The sequence below is a fragment of the Aspergillus vadensis genome (genome assembly GCF_003184925.1).
Source record: "Aspergillus vadensis CBS 113365 unplaced genomic scaffold BO88scaffold_1, whole genome shotgun sequence".
NCBI lineage: Eukaryota > Fungi > Ascomycota > Eurotiomycetes > Eurotiales > Aspergillaceae > Aspergillus > Aspergillus vadensis.
The window spans coordinates 1,149,450-1,167,504 of NW_020292039.1; the positions used below are offsets into that span (position 1 = coordinate 1,149,450).

Genomic DNA, 18,055 nt, shown 5'->3' on the forward strand with positions numbered 1-18,055 from the left:
ACCGGTGACATCATGGTCAGGATGTCTCTCACCGCCCGGCAGCTCATTCTGGCCATCGCATCATCCCAGCCTCATCTTTATTTCGCTGCTTGTCATTTTCCTCTACTTGCTTTCCTCCCCTCTTCTTTTTCTCCCCTCTTCCTGACCCCTCCGACCCTGTCCATCACACCATCAATTTCCATCCCCCAAAGCAATCCCACCCACCAAAAAAGCAATGGCTCCCCGCAAGAAAGAAGTCCTCTCCGCGGTAACAGCAGCCGACGACGATACCGCCGAGAAGACGACGCGCCAACTGCGTCACAAGACGCGCCTGGACCGCATCCACCCCGCCGTGCGCTTCGTCCTCGCCGTGCTCGGCAGCTTGACATTGAGCTCGACGCTCTTCTCCCTAACGACGGGCATCACCCTCGGCGAATTAGGCCGCGTGAGCAAACACCTCGAGACATGGTGGGAGGTAGGAGGTCTGATGGCCTGGAAGGCCGTCGAGGTTGGACTTGCCTGGATTATGGGCTTTGACGGTATCCTTCCATCCCCGTATAACTTCATATCATCATCAGTGAAACTAATCCAGCAAAAACCACAGGCCGCGACGTCCTCTCCTTCACCTACCTCACCCACCTCCCCACCTTCAGCCTCCTCTCGACCTTCTACAGCCTGCGCCCAACCACAATCCTAACCAGCTACTTCATCACCCTCCTCTCCACCACCCTCCCCTTCGTCCTCCTCCGCAACCTCACTCCCCTCCACTCTTTCTCGGATTCCACGCGCATCCCTAACCGGTCCATCCTCAACGACCGCCCGACAACCATCTACACCACCATCGCCGCGGCCGCCATCTTCACCGTCACCCTCTCCCTCAGCTACGCCACGCCCTGGCTCCCCACCACCCTCGTCACCCACTTCCAAGACATCCCCGACGTCACCGCCATCCATGCCGGTCCCGCCGCTCTTCCGGGCCTATTCCTCTCCCTCCTCCCCGCTGGCTTGGCGGCGCGCGATTTCCTCTTCGCCAGCTCGACGGGTGCATCCTCCAGAAACTCCAAGAAGAACAGCAACAACAAGAACAAGGAAGGGACATCCAGCCCTGAAGGCGAGTACCTAGCCTACACCGTCTACCGCAAAACATGGGGCACTCTGTCCCGCAAGACGCAAGTGCTGGTGTCCCGCACAGTCCTGCTGGCGAGCATGTTGTTCGCGAACACAGTTGTGCAAGTCGCAGGGACAGTGAACCAGGTAGACGCCGAAGGCGCAATGGTCTGGGGTGCAGTGTGGGCCATCGCGGCGGTTATTACCGGTGCGATGTTTGGATGGATTGAGGCCGTGGATGGAGTATAGTTCCATCAGCTTCATTCATCATCAGGTTGAGAAAAACTAGTTCCTTTCATCCGCTTTATGATGATGTTACTTGGTGTTATTTTCTTTCTTCCTGTTGGTCTCTTTATTTCCCCCCTCCTTTCCGCCCATTTCTCTCTGTTCAATGAGATGAGATGCCATCTCTCCGTGACACAGAAGCAAAAGCAACATTCTCACAACATGTGGTTTTCCTTCCCTTTTCTCTCCCCCCGCTGTCAGCTAGTCAGTCAGTCAGTGCAGTTAGTTTTTTCTCCGAAAGCCAACCAGCCAACCAACCAACAAGCTAGTTAATTAGCATCCTTGAATTTGTCATTTCCTGTTTGCTGTTCATTATTCGTTATTTTGCTTTAGTCCACTTAACAATTCCAGCCGTGGCGTTTTGCGAAACAAGGAACAGAATAAAAAAAGGAACGCAAAAAAAAAGGCGGAACCAGGAGCAGGGATGTTGTGGGAAATTTGAGAAAAAATTAAGGTTTGGTCTGAGTATCAGGATCGGGGTCAGGAACAGGGACAGGGACAGGGTATCTATCTGATTCCGGGGTCAAGTGTTTCGGCGGCGTGTTTCAAGTTGGTGTGTTTCAGCGGGTGGTCTTATTTTTGAGATTTGTTGATCATTGAGTTGAGGTGATTTATCTGGGGCGATAGTGTATCTTGTCTGGTTTGGTCTTTGGGGCCATGTTACGATGTTATGTTTCTAATGAATAGTTATTTTGCTACTTAGCTATGATTGTCATGATTGTCAAGTATACCTTTGGTTGATTCTGATTATAGTTGATGGATTTCCATGGTGCTGAGGCAGGGGAATCATCTAGTTCATTAAAGTTGAAGAGGAAAAAGCTAATTACATAATGCCACACTCCAATCCATCTATAGATTTTTTAAACGCTGCGTTGACATACCAGAGACCAGAGGCAAAGCACGTGGACTCGCTTTCATGGCGTTGGAAATAAGGTTAAAAAGCTGAAATGGGGTCGATGAATATTTGTCTGGAATAGAAAGTAGGAAAGACGAGAAACGACAGAATTACCGCATCTCCATTCCACTAGCCACCCCGTCGGGAGAGTGAATCTCGCGGTGGAACGGCTTGACTTCGTTTTTGGGCAGCAGCCATCCTGGATGGAAGATGTTGAACACACCAACCGCTAGGACCATCATGATACCGTCCAGGACAATGAAGTACCGCTCGTGCGTGATCAAATAGCCAGACCACCCCTGCGACAGCTCGATGGTTCGATAGATACTCCGAATGTAGATGCAGATGACAGAGAAGATCATTGCGCCAAGAAGAGGGATGATAGTGCCGGTCATGGTTTGCAGGATCCGCATACGGAGAGTGCGACGGACGAAATCAGCGGCGAGGAAAACAAAGACCGTGATAGACGCGAGCTGGAAGACGATACCGGCGACCATGGTGTGCGTGCCTGGGGCAGTATCGCCGTTGACCTTGTTTACTTCCATCGACGCCATGCCACCTCCCACAGCCTGGACGACCAATGAAATGATGTCGCAAGTGACGAAGATCCAGAGATAGAGTTTTGGTCTCAAAATTGAGGTCTCTGGCCCCAACAGGTGGATGAAACGGCCCAGGAGCACGTAGATCCCGGCGGTAAAGAAAGTGGGGGCTAGAGAGAGAGGCAATTAGTTTCTGTTTCATGAATTGGATATGCGTGCTCGTGCTTGCGTACCGATGATTAAGGTAGAGATTTGCATGAGGAAGGCAGTTCCATTGTATGGGCATTCAGCAGACCAGGTACGTGCTGCCCAGCCCAGGATTTCCGCTGTGATGGCCGAGTTAGCGTACGGTTGAATGGGAATCCTGTAGGAGGGGTTGACTTACTGATACACCCAAGAACGAAAACAGCGCACCACCAGGTCCTCTTCCACACCAGCTGCAGTGTGTGGAGCAACATCGACAGACCGAAGAGGACACAGAATACAATGCCGGCAGCTAGCGAGGGAACATAGCCATACGATGTGCCGTAGCCATCGATCTTTGCATGACAACCATAGGTCAATTGCTTCTTGAATTCATATTCCGCAGTAGTGTTAAGGCTCGACATATTGGCGCAAATGGAAGGCCGAGGTGGTCGAGACCAGGTTTGCCGAAGATTATATGGCGAAGCCAAGCGATTCTTGGACAGAGTAAGGAGAGAAAGCGGTTTTGAGGCAGCGAAACACGCTGCAGATTAATATACGATCAGAAAACAGAAAAAACGAATGACACCGAACGGGCAGGCTGAGCGCTAATCGAGCCTAGAGGGGTTGAGCTATTTGCTGTTGGACATAGATATATGCCTATGAATATGCACGGGGTACCAATCGGCGAAAAGAAAAGGAAAAACGGGCATCAGGAAGGAGAGGCTCTGCCTATAAAGAAGAAAAATGAGAAGAACTGTGATAGAAATCCTTCCAAACTCTGCCCCCATACTCTATTCTCGTCCGTTCGATAGTGATCCCCGTCCTCCTGACTGCCCGTCTCTGGGCGCCACCTGGTACGGCGGGGACACCCGTTGCAGGGAGCAATCTGATTGCACCTCATGAGAGTAGGCAGGGCCTGCCTTGCAAAAGAAAGCACTTCATTCGGCTAACAGACTGGCGAGACCCAAAAAAGAGTTGGGGGACGAGATGATAGCTCGCAAGGTTCGCTCAAAGAGGTTTAGCGCATTTCGCATGAAGCCGGTAACTCCGGCCTTTTCCATTAGACTGTTTGGCGATAGAATTGTGAACAGACACCTCCCTAAGATGATCATCCTGTTGTTGCTGTACGTAGTAAGGCAGCTCATCTGATAGGACCCTTGACTGTCAAGGGTTGTGGTTAGGACCGTTAGTTATGCCGTGTCACCGTTTGAACCCAGTAGAATCAATATATGTCATGCAGCCCAAGCAGTGATGCATGGCCAAGACCGATCGGGAAACAGGAAACCCGGGAGTCCGTCCACCGGGCTACCAGCAATAAGGAACAGCACGGAGTACAGTAAATAAATAGTTCTGAGACGGGATCGGAGCTATGATAAGGCCCGATGTTAGGTTGCTGAACATCGATTGAAACCTGAAGCTAGGCTTCTAGGCTTCAATCAGACATAATGGGTGGGATGTGGTCGTCGTCCCGATCACCCTAGTCAACACCAGGCAGGGAGAGTTAACTTAACAGTAACTCAGGCAATGCAAGCGAAAGAATAATTGATCGGTAATCACATGCAGGGAAGAGCGGAGAACTTCCTGCACCGGCAACATCCAAATACGGAAGGCGCGTCTTTGCAACCCCGCTACCCGCCTCAGGCATCAATATAATACTTCACTCCCTCCCTCCCTCCCCTCTCTCTCTCTCTCTCTCTCTGTCTCCCACGCAGCTTTCAGCTACCAAGTCTCAGCCTCTCACAACTACAAATCACTAATCACAGTCTTTCATGGCATGTTACAGAAATTTTCAGGATCACTCACTTCTTGGCGTTTCGAGTCTAGCCCCGTCAGTGAGAGTCTAGATGTCAAAAGCTCTACGTCCGTATGCTATGCTACGCTACTGTTATCCCTGCCTAATCAACGTGGCGCATCCCCGGCGGCTGCACAAAGACGAACAGTCTAAGATCCATTGTTCTCTAGCGCTGATAATAGGTCATGTCTTTTTCATATGCTTCACGCTTAGATCATCTTATTGACTCCACTCATTCGAATTCATTCGAACGAGGGCATATCATACGTATCATCCGGGTCTGTGCACAGTCAGTATGAGCAATATGCGACCGGTCCACGGCAGGTGAAGCTCTTACCTTTGCGGTTGGCCAGAATGTACTTGCGTGTCTCCACGATGTTGTGGTCGAATTCGCTGACCAGCTCGTGCTGCCGGATCTGAACCTTTTCATTCCGTCTGGATCCCCCGATCACGGCTGCCTTCGCCACGTGGTATCGCGAGACGTGATTCAACAACATCATATCGAATGGTGTCGTCGTGCTTCCTTCTTCCATGTATCCTTCCACTGAGACCCGGTCTAGGCGGGGCCGCCCAAAGAGTAGACCCTTTAGCTCGCCCGGGTATCCGTGGTAGTTGAAGTGTATCGGCCGGTCCGAGCCAAACAGGCTGTCGAAGGCTTCGGTGGACAATGCATGTGGATGTAGTCCTTCCTTCTCCAGAATCATCAGGTCGGTCACATTGACCACCCGCACCCGGAGTTCTGGACAACGCTTGCGGAGGATGGCCGCCGCGTAGATGACCTCGAACATCACCTCAACTCCAATGCCAACCAGCACAACATCCGGGTCCAGCCCATTGTCGGTGCTACAGAACCTCCAGATCGATGCGCCGGCTCGGCAGTGACTCTCTGCTTCCTCGGGACTCAAGTACACCGGAGTAGGCTGCTTTGAACCCACCATGAGGTTGACGTAATTCTTGGACTTGAGACAGTGATGAAGGGTGGTCAAAAATGTGTTAGCGTCAGGTGGCAGATAAACACGCGCGGCGGTGGGCTTCAGCCTGAGCACGGCTCCGATGAAGGATGGGTTCTGGTGAGAGAACCCATTATGCTCCTGACGAGCCCATGTACTCGTTTCGATATAGTTGATGCTACTGACCGGCTTGTGCCAGGTCGTCTCTTGAGCCTGTCGTGGCAGTATCCGTTAGTATCGGGTAATCCCAAGAAGAAGCACGACAGAAACATACCATTTTGTTGAATTTGGCATATTGCACCATCATAGTGTGGATGATTCCCAAGAAGCTTTCATACGATGGGAAAATGCCCACCCGGCCCGTCAACGTGTATCCCTGCATAAAGCCCTGGCACAGGTGCTCACTGAGCACTTCGATGACGCGGCCGCCTTTAGCATTCGAGAATTGATCCCACTGAAAGTTCCTTCCCGTGTGCGCAAGTGCTGCATCCAGCTTGTTGCTCTCTAGCTCGTCTGGTGAGAACACTCGGACGCCGTGGGGGTTTTGGGTGAACACCTGGTCAATGAACTTCCCAATAGTCTTCATAGCGCTCTGCTGGGAGCCCTTTTCTACAACAAACTTTTGCCAATTTGGGAGATCCGGTGCCCTATAGCCCTTGTAGGCTTCTGCTCGCTGGCCCAGCTTCTTGGAGTCTTCCAGAGGGATAACAGACTTGATTTCGTCAATAATATCTCCGGTCTCAGTAAAAAGTTCGTGCGGATTATACGAGGAAAGCCATTTCTGCAGAGCTTGAAGCTCCTCCTTGTCCTTCTTTGCATTAGGAAGAGGAACCTGATGCGAATGGAAAGATCCCTCTATGAAAGACCCGTGGAGCTCTTTAGGTCCTGACCAGCCCTTCAAGGACAATTAGCGGAGATTCAAGGTTAAGGCGGATATTGTCATACCTTAGGTGTGCGCAAAACAATCATTGGCCATCTAGGCTTCATTATTGGCTTGCCGGAACGCGCCGCTTTTTGGATCTTGTGGATCTCCTCAATTGCCCACATCATAGAGCCGTGGAGATCTGCATCGATGTCATCCAGGTTCTCAACAATGCGCACCTGGTATCCATAACCCGTGAAGAGGGAGACCAGCTCTTTGTTGTCCATGCAGCCATAGATGGTGCGCTCGCTGATCTTGAAGCCATTTACGTGGAGGATCGGCAGGACGGCACCCGATTCTGCAGGGTCAATGTACTTGATTGCATGCCAGGACCTGTCTGCTGTCAGATTGTGCTAGAATGGGGTATAGTTAGGTACTTACGTCGCGGTAGGACCAGTTTCTGCTTCTCCGTCACCAACCACGCAAGTGACGATCATGTCCGGATTGTCCATGACAGCACCAAATGAGACGGCCAATGCATAACCCAGCTCACCACCTTCATGGATTGCACCGGGGGTTTCCGCGTTGATATGGCTTAAAGAAGTTAGCTTGGCGTCAACTCAGATTTCCAGCCAAAGCCATACCTTGGCAAGCCAGCGCTTGTGCTGAAAGTCGAGATGAGCTCATGAAGACCATCCATGTCTCGTGAGTAATTGGGGTAGAATTTTTCAAGAGAGCCCTCGAGCCACAGCGAAGCCAGAATAGCTGGAGCGCCGTGTCCAGGCCCAACGACATACAACATGTCCAGGTTATGCTTTCTGATAATATAGTTCAAATGGGAGTATATGAGGATCAACCCGGGACATGTTCCCCAGTGGCCTACAGATCTGTGAGCGGAGCTTGCGGAGGATAGCACTGGGGGGATGGAGATACTAACCCAGAAGCCTTGGCTTGATATCCTCATGTTTTAGATTCTGTTTCAGCAGCACATTGTCCTGGAGAAAGATCATTGCTTGTGTGACGGGTCAGTGAATGTAGGCTGGATATTTGGGAGCCTCGATCTCACCAGCAGCAATGTAGGCCGCTGCTCGGCGGAATTTCAGCAGGGCATTGTAGTCAGATTCCTCCAAACTCGTCTCCTGGAGTTTGACCTGCAATTGATTGACAAGGTCGGGGATATGTGAAGGCTCAGCCTTGGGATTTGGCCTGTCGATGACCTCTCCAGGCATGGTGATTCGATGGATGTAGATTGGTCGCTTGGTCGCTTGGTAAAACAAAAGTTGTAGTATATCCGTGGAACTAAGTATTAGGGTCCGTTCGAGATCCCAGGGTCTATGGAGGGGTAGATCTAATAGCACGTGGAAACAAGAGAGTCTAGCCCACTTTCTGCAACTGTCAAAGATGGTAAAAGAAGGAGATCATACCACTGCCTCGACTGCACTGCTTTAAAATAAGAACAGGAAAGCAAGGTGGTGAGGTTGTTGTAGTATGGAGACCCCTGACAATACGTCACTCCCCGAGTGACATCACCCGCCGTCGCAACCGGGAACTGAGCTGCCACCACCAACAAGCATCAACCCACACCTTCCGAGATCAAGGCTCGACAAGGGTTCAGAAAGCCTATATTTGAATCTTTCTTTCTCTAGCAGCCAGCAAGCTAATTTATCGTGTCCCCGCACCCAATTGCTCCGCAACAACATGGCACGCAAATCCATCCTCTCCGTCAATGCCGGGTCCTCTTCGGTCAAGCTTACCTTCTATACCTACGAGAAGACTCCCAAGGTCATTGCTGCCGCGCAGGTTTCCGGTATCACTGCCCCACCAGCAAAGCTGAAATACACCAGTGGCGACAAGCAACACAAAGAGGAACTCAAGGAAAGCATCAGTACTCCTCAAGATGCCTTCAAATTTCTGCTTCAGCGCTGCATCTCTGATCCCGAGCTTTCCGAAGTCGCCAGCACAGATGATTTAGCCTATATCTGTCACCGTGTGGTGCACGGTGGAGACTACGACACGTCTGTTGTGATCACCGACGAAACTTATCATCATCTCGAGAAACTGGAAGACCTAGCTCCATTGCACAATTACTCCGCCCTGGAGATTATACGGCATTGCAGGAAGGAAATCCCATCCGTCAGGAGCATCACCTTCTTTGACTCTGCGTTCCATCAAACTCTTCCCGAACATGTCAAGACCTACCCAATCGACCAGAAGACAGCCAGGTCCAACGGGCTGCGGAAATATGGCTTCCACGGCATCAGTTATTCGTTCATTCTGCGCTCTGTTGCGGAGTTCCTAAACAAACCTGCTGACAAGACCAATATTATTGCAATGCATATCGGAAGCGGTGCTTCTATCTGTGCCATCAAGGATGGCAAATCAGTTGATACCACGTGAGATTCCCAGCCTTTGTCAATGGCCATCTATACTGACATATTCACACGTAGGATGGGACTCACACCGCTAGCCGGATTGCCAGGCGCTACACGAAGCGGAGACATTGATCCATCGTAAGTCCCAATATGCCCTGTTCAGGAAACTAAATACTGACAGAAGTCCAGCCTTGTGTTCCACTACACCAACGATGCAGGCAAACTCAGTCCTGCCAGCACCAAAGAAATGCACATCAGCACGGTACGTGCACCCTTGCACTAATGCATACATCTAGCTAACCAAGAACCAGGCCGAAGAAATTCTCAACAAAAAGTCCGGCTGGAAAGCCTTGACCGGCACAACCGACTTTGCCCAAATCGCCGTCGAGAACCCACCGACACGGGAACATAAACTGGCATTCGACATCCTCGTTGACCGCATCGCGGGCTACCTCGGCAATTACTTTGTAAAGCTAGACGGCCGTGTCGACGCCTTTGTCTTTGCAGGCGGAATAGGCGAGAAGAGCGCGCTGCTTCGAAAAGCAGTTATGGAGAAGTGTCGCTGCCTAGGATGTGCGGTAGATCCGGGGAAAAATGACAAGGGTGCAGGGGATGGGGAGACGGTAGTGGATATTTCTCGGGGTGATGACAAGGGTCCTAAGGTATTGATCTGTCAGACAGATGAACAGGTGAGGCATAGCTTATTTCTACCCCTTTGATGATACTTGATTGTGCATGTGAATGTGGTTACTAATGATGGATATATAGTTTGAGATGGCATACGGGTGTGTCAATCAGTATGAGAAGCCGTAGATAGCTACAGCTACCACCTTCTCAGGACAAATTTGGTATCTATTTACGAAGTAATGAATCGAGATAGGAAACTCGTCATAAGACCTCATGCCCAATGTAGGCATCCCTTTCCTCAGGCATGCAGTCTCCTGTATGGAAATAAAGTTCACTTCACCTTTCATTCTTCTAGATAAAGCGTAGTTCTCTACTAAGTAATCAGACATACTAATCTACTCTCAGCCTCCTAAACCGAACATAGTAATAAAGCAGAAGTGATGAACAACGACCACCTCACCCAACAACCGAGTTGAAAGAATGAAGAGCCATCTCCCAACAAACCCATCACATAACATTCCAATCACTTTAGTCACCGAAGGAACCCGAAACTCAGCCAGCCAGGTAGCCAACATTAGTTATCCGTTGCGAAAGTTGTAGTAGTCATTGAGAATTGAACAAAGAACTGGTAATTATTTACTGGTTAGTTAGGACTATACTAGGTATATACCCTGTATCCCTGCATTAACTTAACATCGTTAAGTATAAACCCCGCTTACTCCATACTCAATACATACTTACTACTTACTACGATCAGGTATTGTTTGACGAATCAACCTGATTGGCACACGTAGTATCTCTACAAAATAGTAGTAGATAGAATTTTCATGACATCGACATCTACCTCGCCAAGAACCGCCATCAAGTTCATGATGCTTTCGTTACTAGACACCACCGCTACCACCACTTCCTTAGTATGACTACTTGTTTGCACATTTGGCAAATCAATTATCATCTTTTACCCTTTCCTTCCCTCCTTGTGCGCCTCTATCTCAATCCTAAACATGGTATCATAGGATACGAAGCATGTCTTACACCACGCACTGTAGCATAGCGTCTCCAAAGAGTGAAACCATAATCACATCCCATCACATCACATCAATCACTACCACTACCACTACCCCTCCGTCTCGGACCCGACAGTCTGGACACTTCCATCAGGGATTAAAGGGGGGGCACGGTGGGTGGCGGGTAATTCTCTCCGCGGGATTTGAATTGTGAAAAATTGTCAAAGGGAGAAGTTTAATCTGAACACACTTTAGTAGTATCTGACTTGATTAGTAGATAGGAATGTGTAGAATGTGCTACTTAGTAGATAAAAGTGGCAAAATCCGGTGACGGAGGGGGTTGTGATTGGGTGGTTAGTTATTCTTATTTCTTCTTAGGGATCAGTGGTTCGGAGATACTCCATGAGAGGAATTATGCTAATAATTATGGTGTTGAGTTGGTAAATGATGTGATGACCCCGTGGGTGTCACTCACTCACTCATTCACTCACTCTGGCAGAGTTTGATAGGAAATCCAGTCAGACATTGGAAATCCTCTAGTCGTCGCTTTGTTCCCCCCCATCACCTGATCAGAAGGAAGAAAGAAAAGAAAGAAAAGAAAGAAGGAAGGAAGCAAAAAAAGCAAAAAGAAATTAGTTCGACCCGCGGAGTTGGTCACTCATCTCCGTCTGACAGGATAAACTAATAGTCAAGTCGTACTTTTGATAAAGAAAGATAGATAGATGCACGATTATCGGGGTCATTCACTCACTGCTCATGCAGCTAGAGGGTTAGCTGGGACAAGAATCTGGTCTAGACGGGGCGGGGGCCATCCATGTATAGAAACACTAAGCAATAATAATAATAATAATAATCATAAGAATAATGCTCCGGTTCTATTATAGAGGGCGTTAAGTACCCAGTAGTCTAGACTATCTACCTTACTACAATATGGAGTAAGTCAGTACTTTGACGGCAGGCATTGAATTAGTGGAGCACCTTTATGGCAGCTAAAATTGGATGTGTATAGCTGCCATATGCCGTGTGAAGGAAGAAGTGGCTCCACTGACAAGGGATCCAGCATCTACCTAAAGAGGTAGGTACTCATCTACTACTACTACTACTACTCCATACACATCGCGTAGCAACCATTCTAGAACTTTCTCAGTTAAGATCAATGCTTTCATGGCGAAAGAAGAGAAGTGGAGGCGGGGGGAGGGGGGACCGCCTCATCTCGGCGGAGATGTATGATCGCTCACTTGCGCCATCATCTCCGGGAAGATAGGTAGGTGAAATAACTCAGCTACTGTAAAGTATGATCTGATCTATCTATTCATTCACTACTACTTAACTATCTAGCTTTCTTCAGGAAAGGGAAAAAAAATAAATATAGTAAAAATAATAATAATAATGCTAGCTAGCTGGGTCCGCCACGGAGGCGACCTGAAGATCATCACTCCGAATCGGGAAGTCTGTCAAATGGGAATGGGATGGGATGGGTGCATGGACCGGGCCCCCTTCAATCCCTTCCCTTCCTTTCCTTCCGTTTGGGACGGATGGAGGGTCGCTCAGCATCCAGACTAACGATGAGGCTGACGGACGGGGCAAGGCGATCATCACGCATCAATCTGGTGGTTTTGCTGGGTGGCTGAAGAAATAAAAGAAAATATGTCTTTGAGGTGATACGGGGGGAGGAGAGACGGGGAGGAGAGGGATGCACTATGACCTAAAAAGGGGAATTGAATTATGGTCCGGAACGGGGAAGCGAAATGAGGTTCCAGAGTGGCGGGTGGATGCGTTAGTTGGATTGACATGGAACTTGATACATCCACCGTGGACCTCTTTCCCTTCCCTTTTCTTTCTCTCCCGTGACTTACTGTAGCTGTGTAACTATCATGCACCTATCCCGTCCGTCCGTCCGCGCGCGCCTTCCCATCCCATCTCTTTCTCTATCTATCAATCAATCTAGAAGATCATCCTCAGCAGAGGAAAAAGAAAATAAAAGATAGCAAGCACAGGAAAGAGAAAGAAAAAGAATACATTAACAGGGCGACACGGGACATCCTTATCATGTGAATCATCAAAAAGAAACAAATCCATCTATCGAAAAAGTCGCCATCATCCGTCCGCACTGTTATTGGGAAGAAAGGAAAAATAAAAAAACACATCTCCCCTTTCCTAGTATTCTTTCATTCAGTTCAGCCCCGTTCGTAATAATGAGCCGGGAACCCAAAGGGATTTGCAGACGATCCGATCAAGTTTCCCCTTCTAGAACGCCATCCCGTGGACGAGAAGTGGACACTAAAGGGAAGCCGGCTGTGATTCCGCGCGCCTCTAGTGCTGTAGTTCAAAAAAAAAAAAAAAAAAAAAAAAAAAAAAAAAAAAAGGGGGGAGGGGGGGGGGGGGGGGAAGAGAGAAAGAGGAAAAAGAGAAAGAAGAAGGGGGAATATCGTTACCTGGTTAGGGATAACGGGTTGGACGTGTTGTTTTGTTGTTAAACTGCAAATTACCTACTTGGTACGGAGTACTCTCTGTATCTCTCTCTCTGGATCAGTCAAGTCGCATGGATTCTAATTGCATTATTGATTTTGAGTTATGGGAGCAAAAAACACTAAAATGATTGACTAAATGACAGACAGACGGACAGATAGCTCAACTCAATTCTCAGCTTCATCAGCTAGTAGTTCAGCTCAGCTCAGCCCAGGAACTTTTGCCTAGAGCCTTGGCAGGTACCAGTAGATTTTCCGGCCTTAAAGTTCAGGTTTCACGCCACTGTCAAGGCACGTGTTCCACCTGGATGGATAGTAGTAGAACTGAAAAATTGCCGCCTTGATTGATGGCTAGTAGTGCAGATGATGAACAAGGGAATAATTTACTTATCAGCAAGGAAATACATGTACCCATAATGGCAATTTGATCATACACTCTAGCTCTTCGGGGATTTCTTCACTCCTAACTGACCAACTCAACGCACATACATATTTTACTGGGTAGAGACAGGTTAAGCTAAGCTACCATGTAAAATGCAAGACTACTATCCCTCTATGTAAAACAAGACAATGTCTTCACTCCCACTTCTGCACAGGGTAAATCGCCAAAAGTACTTTGCTTCTCTGATCAACAAGAGGTGAAAACGCTTTGGCATTAACCATAATCAATCTAGCAAATGCAATTCCCCCTGCGTCAGTCGCATAACCCTCGCCCATTCCCCGTCCCATAGTTTTCTGCAAGGTACTATGCAATGGCGAACAGACCCTCCCCCTCTTCAGAAGCACATCATCCATCCTTTTTCCCTCTTGGCTATAGTTTAAGTAGTACAGTAAGGGTAAGTTATAGTGGTTCGGTTTGGTTTTTCTTGTTTCACGGCAGATCGGTCGATCCTCTCTGGCTACTGTAATCTTCATCTGGGATGTAGCTCTGCAGTATGTATGTATGTATGTATGTATGTATGTATGTATCTAGCCACATGCAGTCCATACATCCATTTACCTCTTTCTGTGGCTGGAATAAAAATGATCTGCTGCAGAATAATCCCGATACCCGGCATACTATACAGCGATACCATGGCAAGTGGAACAGGGTCTCGATCATTCTGGTATGTTTGCTTACCACGGGGAATAAAATAATTTCGGACGTTGAGGTGCTGTACTATTTGCTAGAAGTAGATTTGTTTTGTTTTTCCTGCATGGCTAATGCATCTTGCCGATGCGGGCTGAATCATGTCCAGTCATATTTTTGTAGGGAAAACTAAACCATGCTTAACCCTTGAACCTTGAACCTTGAACCTGGTTGTGGGAACCTATGGACCAACGAATGAGCCATGCGGAGGTAAAGTGAAGTAAAGTACAGGCTCACTTCGTGGGTTAAGGTAATTAGTAGTACTTCTTGCTCCGTGTTCGGACTACTTCGGCCCATCCATTGATCAATCAATCAATCAATCTGCATCCAACCACCACCGTCGGAAAATCCTAGACATGTTTCGAACGAACTCCAAGATGAACGTTCACGCATGACAGGTCAGTTTTTCTCATCGCTGTTTCCTTGTGCGGGAATTATTAGTGGCTTGCAAGGAAAAAAAAAGTTCGAAATGATGGATCATGAAACCTATCACAATCATGTGGTCTGATCCCTGTTTACCATCTACCACTTACCAAAAATTGTAAGCAAGTAAGCAAGTAGCAGCTCGCGACGGACCCTCAATGATTGGATTGATTGATGGATGTATCCATTATCTATCCAATTCAATATATCCCCAACCGCTCTATTGAAGACCAGTCAGTCAGTAGTCGGACAAATAGATAGCCAGATAGCTTGAATAATCATCCCAACTATCTATCGACAGTCAGTAAATAATTAACCATGTCGGATCGGAAGGATCCCATCCATACTACTACAACCATGCCATGCCGTTTCTCCCAATCCTCTTCAATCCTTCCAACAATCTAGCCTTCAAAGACCGACCGACCCAATCAGAAGAAAAGCCATAATATCCACAAGTTAAACACACTCTAGCGTCTGCGGAACCCGGAAAGAAAAAACTCAACCTACGGAGTACTTACCTCTGGCTTTCCTTCACCTCCATTTCCAAAAAGGCAATACCGCCTAACGGTTCCCTTTCCACCCTTCTCGCTAGACCAAAGTACTCATTAGTCCCGTTCCTCCGGTTTCTAGCGCCGTTCTAGCCTCCCCGTAAACCAATTACGGAGGTCAAATCCACTTCTCTCGATGGAGTCGTGGTAGTTCGCCTATCGAGTAATTTCCTGTTTTGGGGACATGTTCGGGCCGTTGAGACGGGGATCTAATAGCTATTTCTGCCTTACAGTAGCTCTTTTTGCAATTTGTGGGTTTTATTGCGTATCCCCGATTTCTATTTTTCTTTTTGGCAGCCAGCGGGTTTAGAGGCGTAAAGTCCCGGGGACCAGGACGGATGGTACGATCCGCGAGCGAACCATGGTTGGATGGGGAAGGGAAGAACCATCCGGATGGGCCTTCTAGAATCGTTCTGGAAGAGGTTGTTGAGTTGACTTTGACCCATCCGGGCGCAAGTGGGTGGAACACTTGCTTGCGTTTGCTTTTTGTTGATGTTTCTGTTTCTGTAGCCATTGCTGGAGACTGGGCGTGAGAGGGTGTGCCGGCTGTTGGGCCTGGATTCTGGGGTCAATTGACGAGTTCTATTATTATTGCTGAGTGATTGTTATTGTGTGGGTGTGTATGTTCGGCTGTTTGGTCCAGGATCATGATGATAAACAAAAAACCAAGCTAAGGTGTCACATGTAGCCGAGGACGGCTTGTCGCAAAAAAAAATGAAGGATTAAAGATACAAGTCATGCCATGCCATTGGATGGGATGGTCTCATGTCTCAGAATCTGATGCTATCAGCAACTACTAGGTCTACTTCTTCCTGCTGACACAGTCATAACGTCTTATTCGACCACAAAGAAAAGGCCAACTATGTCCCTTTCAATTGATTCACGTCATTGGCTAGTCAGAGATGAGACGGGAAAAGTACGAACCGGTTGTGAGATAAGGTGTAATCAGACATCCCCAAACAAAGATAAAGCGCCTACGGTGTGACTGTGACAGCTAGTTCCAATCCATCGGTTGGATTGAAACACGCGTACGCGCCAGCCTAGCAGGGTGTCCCATGTTGCGAATCCCGGTACATGCGTCGCTTGGCGCTTTGTGGCATTGTTTCTCCGCGCAGATCGACGGCGACGTCAAGACGGTCTACAACGGAGATAACTATTAGAGGATCAGAAGCTACCCGAGTGAGCAAGAGGTTGGGCAAACGTGGGCGGCTTTGAGCAGCTCGAGTCAGTCTAGAATTCCACTCGTCTCGACGTTACTACATTGCTTTGCCCCATTGTGGCGAAGGTTAGGAATAGAAGTGGTAAGAATGATGTAGTGGGATGGGCTTGTGGAGTCGAATAATTTAGCCCATACTGGGTAACGACGGTCAAGCGACAGTGGTAATTTGTAATTCCAGCCACAATTTACAGAACAACAGACAAGTGAGAGAGCTTGCTTACCTGAGCAATAACTAAACTAACTTCCTCCATACAGCCGGAGATGTCAACCCCCAGAAATCCGCACAGGGCTGCGAATCCCCCAATTTGTCGGGGGGGGAAGAACATCCAGATTGTTCTTCGGGAAGTTTTAGAGGGCTCCTGGACCCAGCGTAAATTGAGCCTATCGTTTACTAAAGGTTGGTAGTCTGCGATCGTAGGACCAAAAAGCTGCAAAATTGGCGCGCTGGTTCTGGTTGCTCGTAGCTCCATCCGCGGTCGCGGGGGCGAACAGGCAGGGCGAGGGCGCTAGAAGGACTAGAAGCGCGCGAGAAGAATGCGAGTTGCACAATAATACGTAACGGAGGCGGGTAACAGTGGATTTGCCGGATCATGGATCGTTATTAGGGGGCCCCACTGCCCCTTTCAGCCAGCCGATTTCCCCGGTGACCAAAGGGAAGGAAGACGCGAGTGTGCCAAAAGATCAGAGGGCGGAAAAGAAGTCCAGCGGGAAATGAAGGAGAGGAAAAAGAAAAAGTAAAGACAGACAATGATTTGAGGTCAGCTCCAATTCGCTTAGTAGATAGTTGACCTGTGTATGTTGATTGCTCACTCAGAGACGACAAACGAGGGCCAGAGGTGACAGAAACCGGTGCTAATCTCTCTGTGGCTGACATGAATCAAACCAGGAGAAATGGTGGGCCAGGCTAGAGAGGTCCATCAATAAACAGTGATCTTGGTCGCGAATAGTCTCCCGAAACTACTCCAAACTAAAGTGCAGCAGGTGACTAACTACCGGACGGAAAGCTTCTGGATTGGTTCTGAACCTGGTTAGTTACCCTGGTCCTCCGTATCCCCGGCGGTTACTTACTAGTAGTTAGTAGGCCAGCTTCCCGTAGGGTTGATGGAATGCCTGCTTGCTTACCCATTGCGGATGAAAGCAGAAACAGCTAGCTGGTCATCAAAGTACTGAGAGTACTTTTCGTACTTACTTACATACTTCTACGCCCAGGATGATTAAAGTGATAGCCCAGAGCTCTGGACCTTACCTATCAAACCATGGTTGGCGCCATCAAAGTTCGATCATCTCGATCGTACAGTAGTCGAGCTCGATAGATAAGTGCGGCTATGCAGGTACTCTGGCCCTTTCCAGGATGTCTAGCCGTATTAGGGGGGAGCTACCGACAAGGGTGCGCCGCTCTAAATCTTAGCAGCCACCACTGGTAAATAATAGATCCAGCCCGAAAATTCAGAGACCGCGTTTCATAGGATAAGAGGCAAATATTAATGAGCAAAAAGGGAAGTGGAAAAAAAGAAAAGAAAAGAAAAGAAAAGAGAAAAGTCAAAACATCTACATGGGGTCATGCTGTGCAAAAGCACCCAGACAGAGCTAGCTAGCTATGGCTGGCATCCCATGGAATTTTGAATACGTAGGGTTTCCGGGAAACAGACTCCTCCCACCATCCAGGG

At 48.5% G+C, this 18,055-nt stretch overlaps 4 protein-coding genes across 4 annotated transcripts; 2 read left to right on the forward strand and 2 right to left on the reverse strand.

Moving 5' to 3' along the window:
* Positions 1 to 214: 214 nt before the first annotated feature.
* On the forward strand, positions 215 to 1,335 carry BO88DRAFT_327061 (uncharacterized protein; the record flags this gene model as incomplete). Its single annotated transcript, XM_025702491.1, has 2 exons — positions 215 to 518; positions 584 to 1,335. The coding sequence occupies 2 exons, from the start codon at positions 215 to 217 to the stop codon at positions 1,333 to 1,335; spliced, it is 1,056 nt and encodes a 351-aa protein (XP_025568223.1).
* Positions 1,336 to 2,376: 1,041 nt separating this feature from the next.
* Positions 2,377 to 3,413, reverse strand: BO88DRAFT_327362 (RTA1 domain-containing protein; the record flags this gene model as incomplete). The annotated part of the gene is made up of 3 exons (XM_025702507.1): positions 2,377 to 2,975; positions 3,039 to 3,131; positions 3,191 to 3,413. 3 exons carry the CDS (start codon positions 3,411 to 3,413, stop codon positions 2,377 to 2,379), a joined length of 915 nt encoding a protein of 304 aa, XP_025568224.1.
* A 1,287-nt stretch (positions 3,414 to 4,700) lies between these two features.
* BO88DRAFT_483488 (putative phosphoketolase) lies at positions 4,701 to 8,030 on the reverse strand. The gene is made up of 8 exons (XM_025712228.1): positions 7,662 to 8,030; positions 7,533 to 7,607; positions 7,240 to 7,474; positions 7,037 to 7,189; positions 6,679 to 6,988; positions 6,008 to 6,628; positions 5,121 to 5,946; positions 4,701 to 5,063 (listed from the first exon to the last, which is right to left on the reverse strand). Exons 1-8 carry the CDS (start codon positions 7,822 to 7,824, stop codon positions 5,026 to 5,028), a joined length of 2,421 nt encoding a protein of 806 aa, XP_025568225.1. The 5' UTR covers positions 7,825 to 8,030; the 3' UTR covers positions 4,701 to 5,025.
* Positions 8,031 to 8,037: 7 nt separating this feature from the next.
* Positions 8,038 to 9,916, forward strand: BO88DRAFT_400109 (putative acetate kinase). The gene is made up of 5 exons (XM_025705482.1): positions 8,038 to 8,988; positions 9,043 to 9,105; positions 9,157 to 9,229; positions 9,279 to 9,656; positions 9,736 to 9,916. Exons 1-5 carry the CDS (start codon positions 8,294 to 8,296, stop codon positions 9,778 to 9,780), a joined length of 1,254 nt encoding a protein of 417 aa, XP_025568226.1. The 5' UTR covers positions 8,038 to 8,293; the 3' UTR covers positions 9,781 to 9,916.
* Positions 9,917 to 18,055: the final 8,139 nt, after the last annotated feature.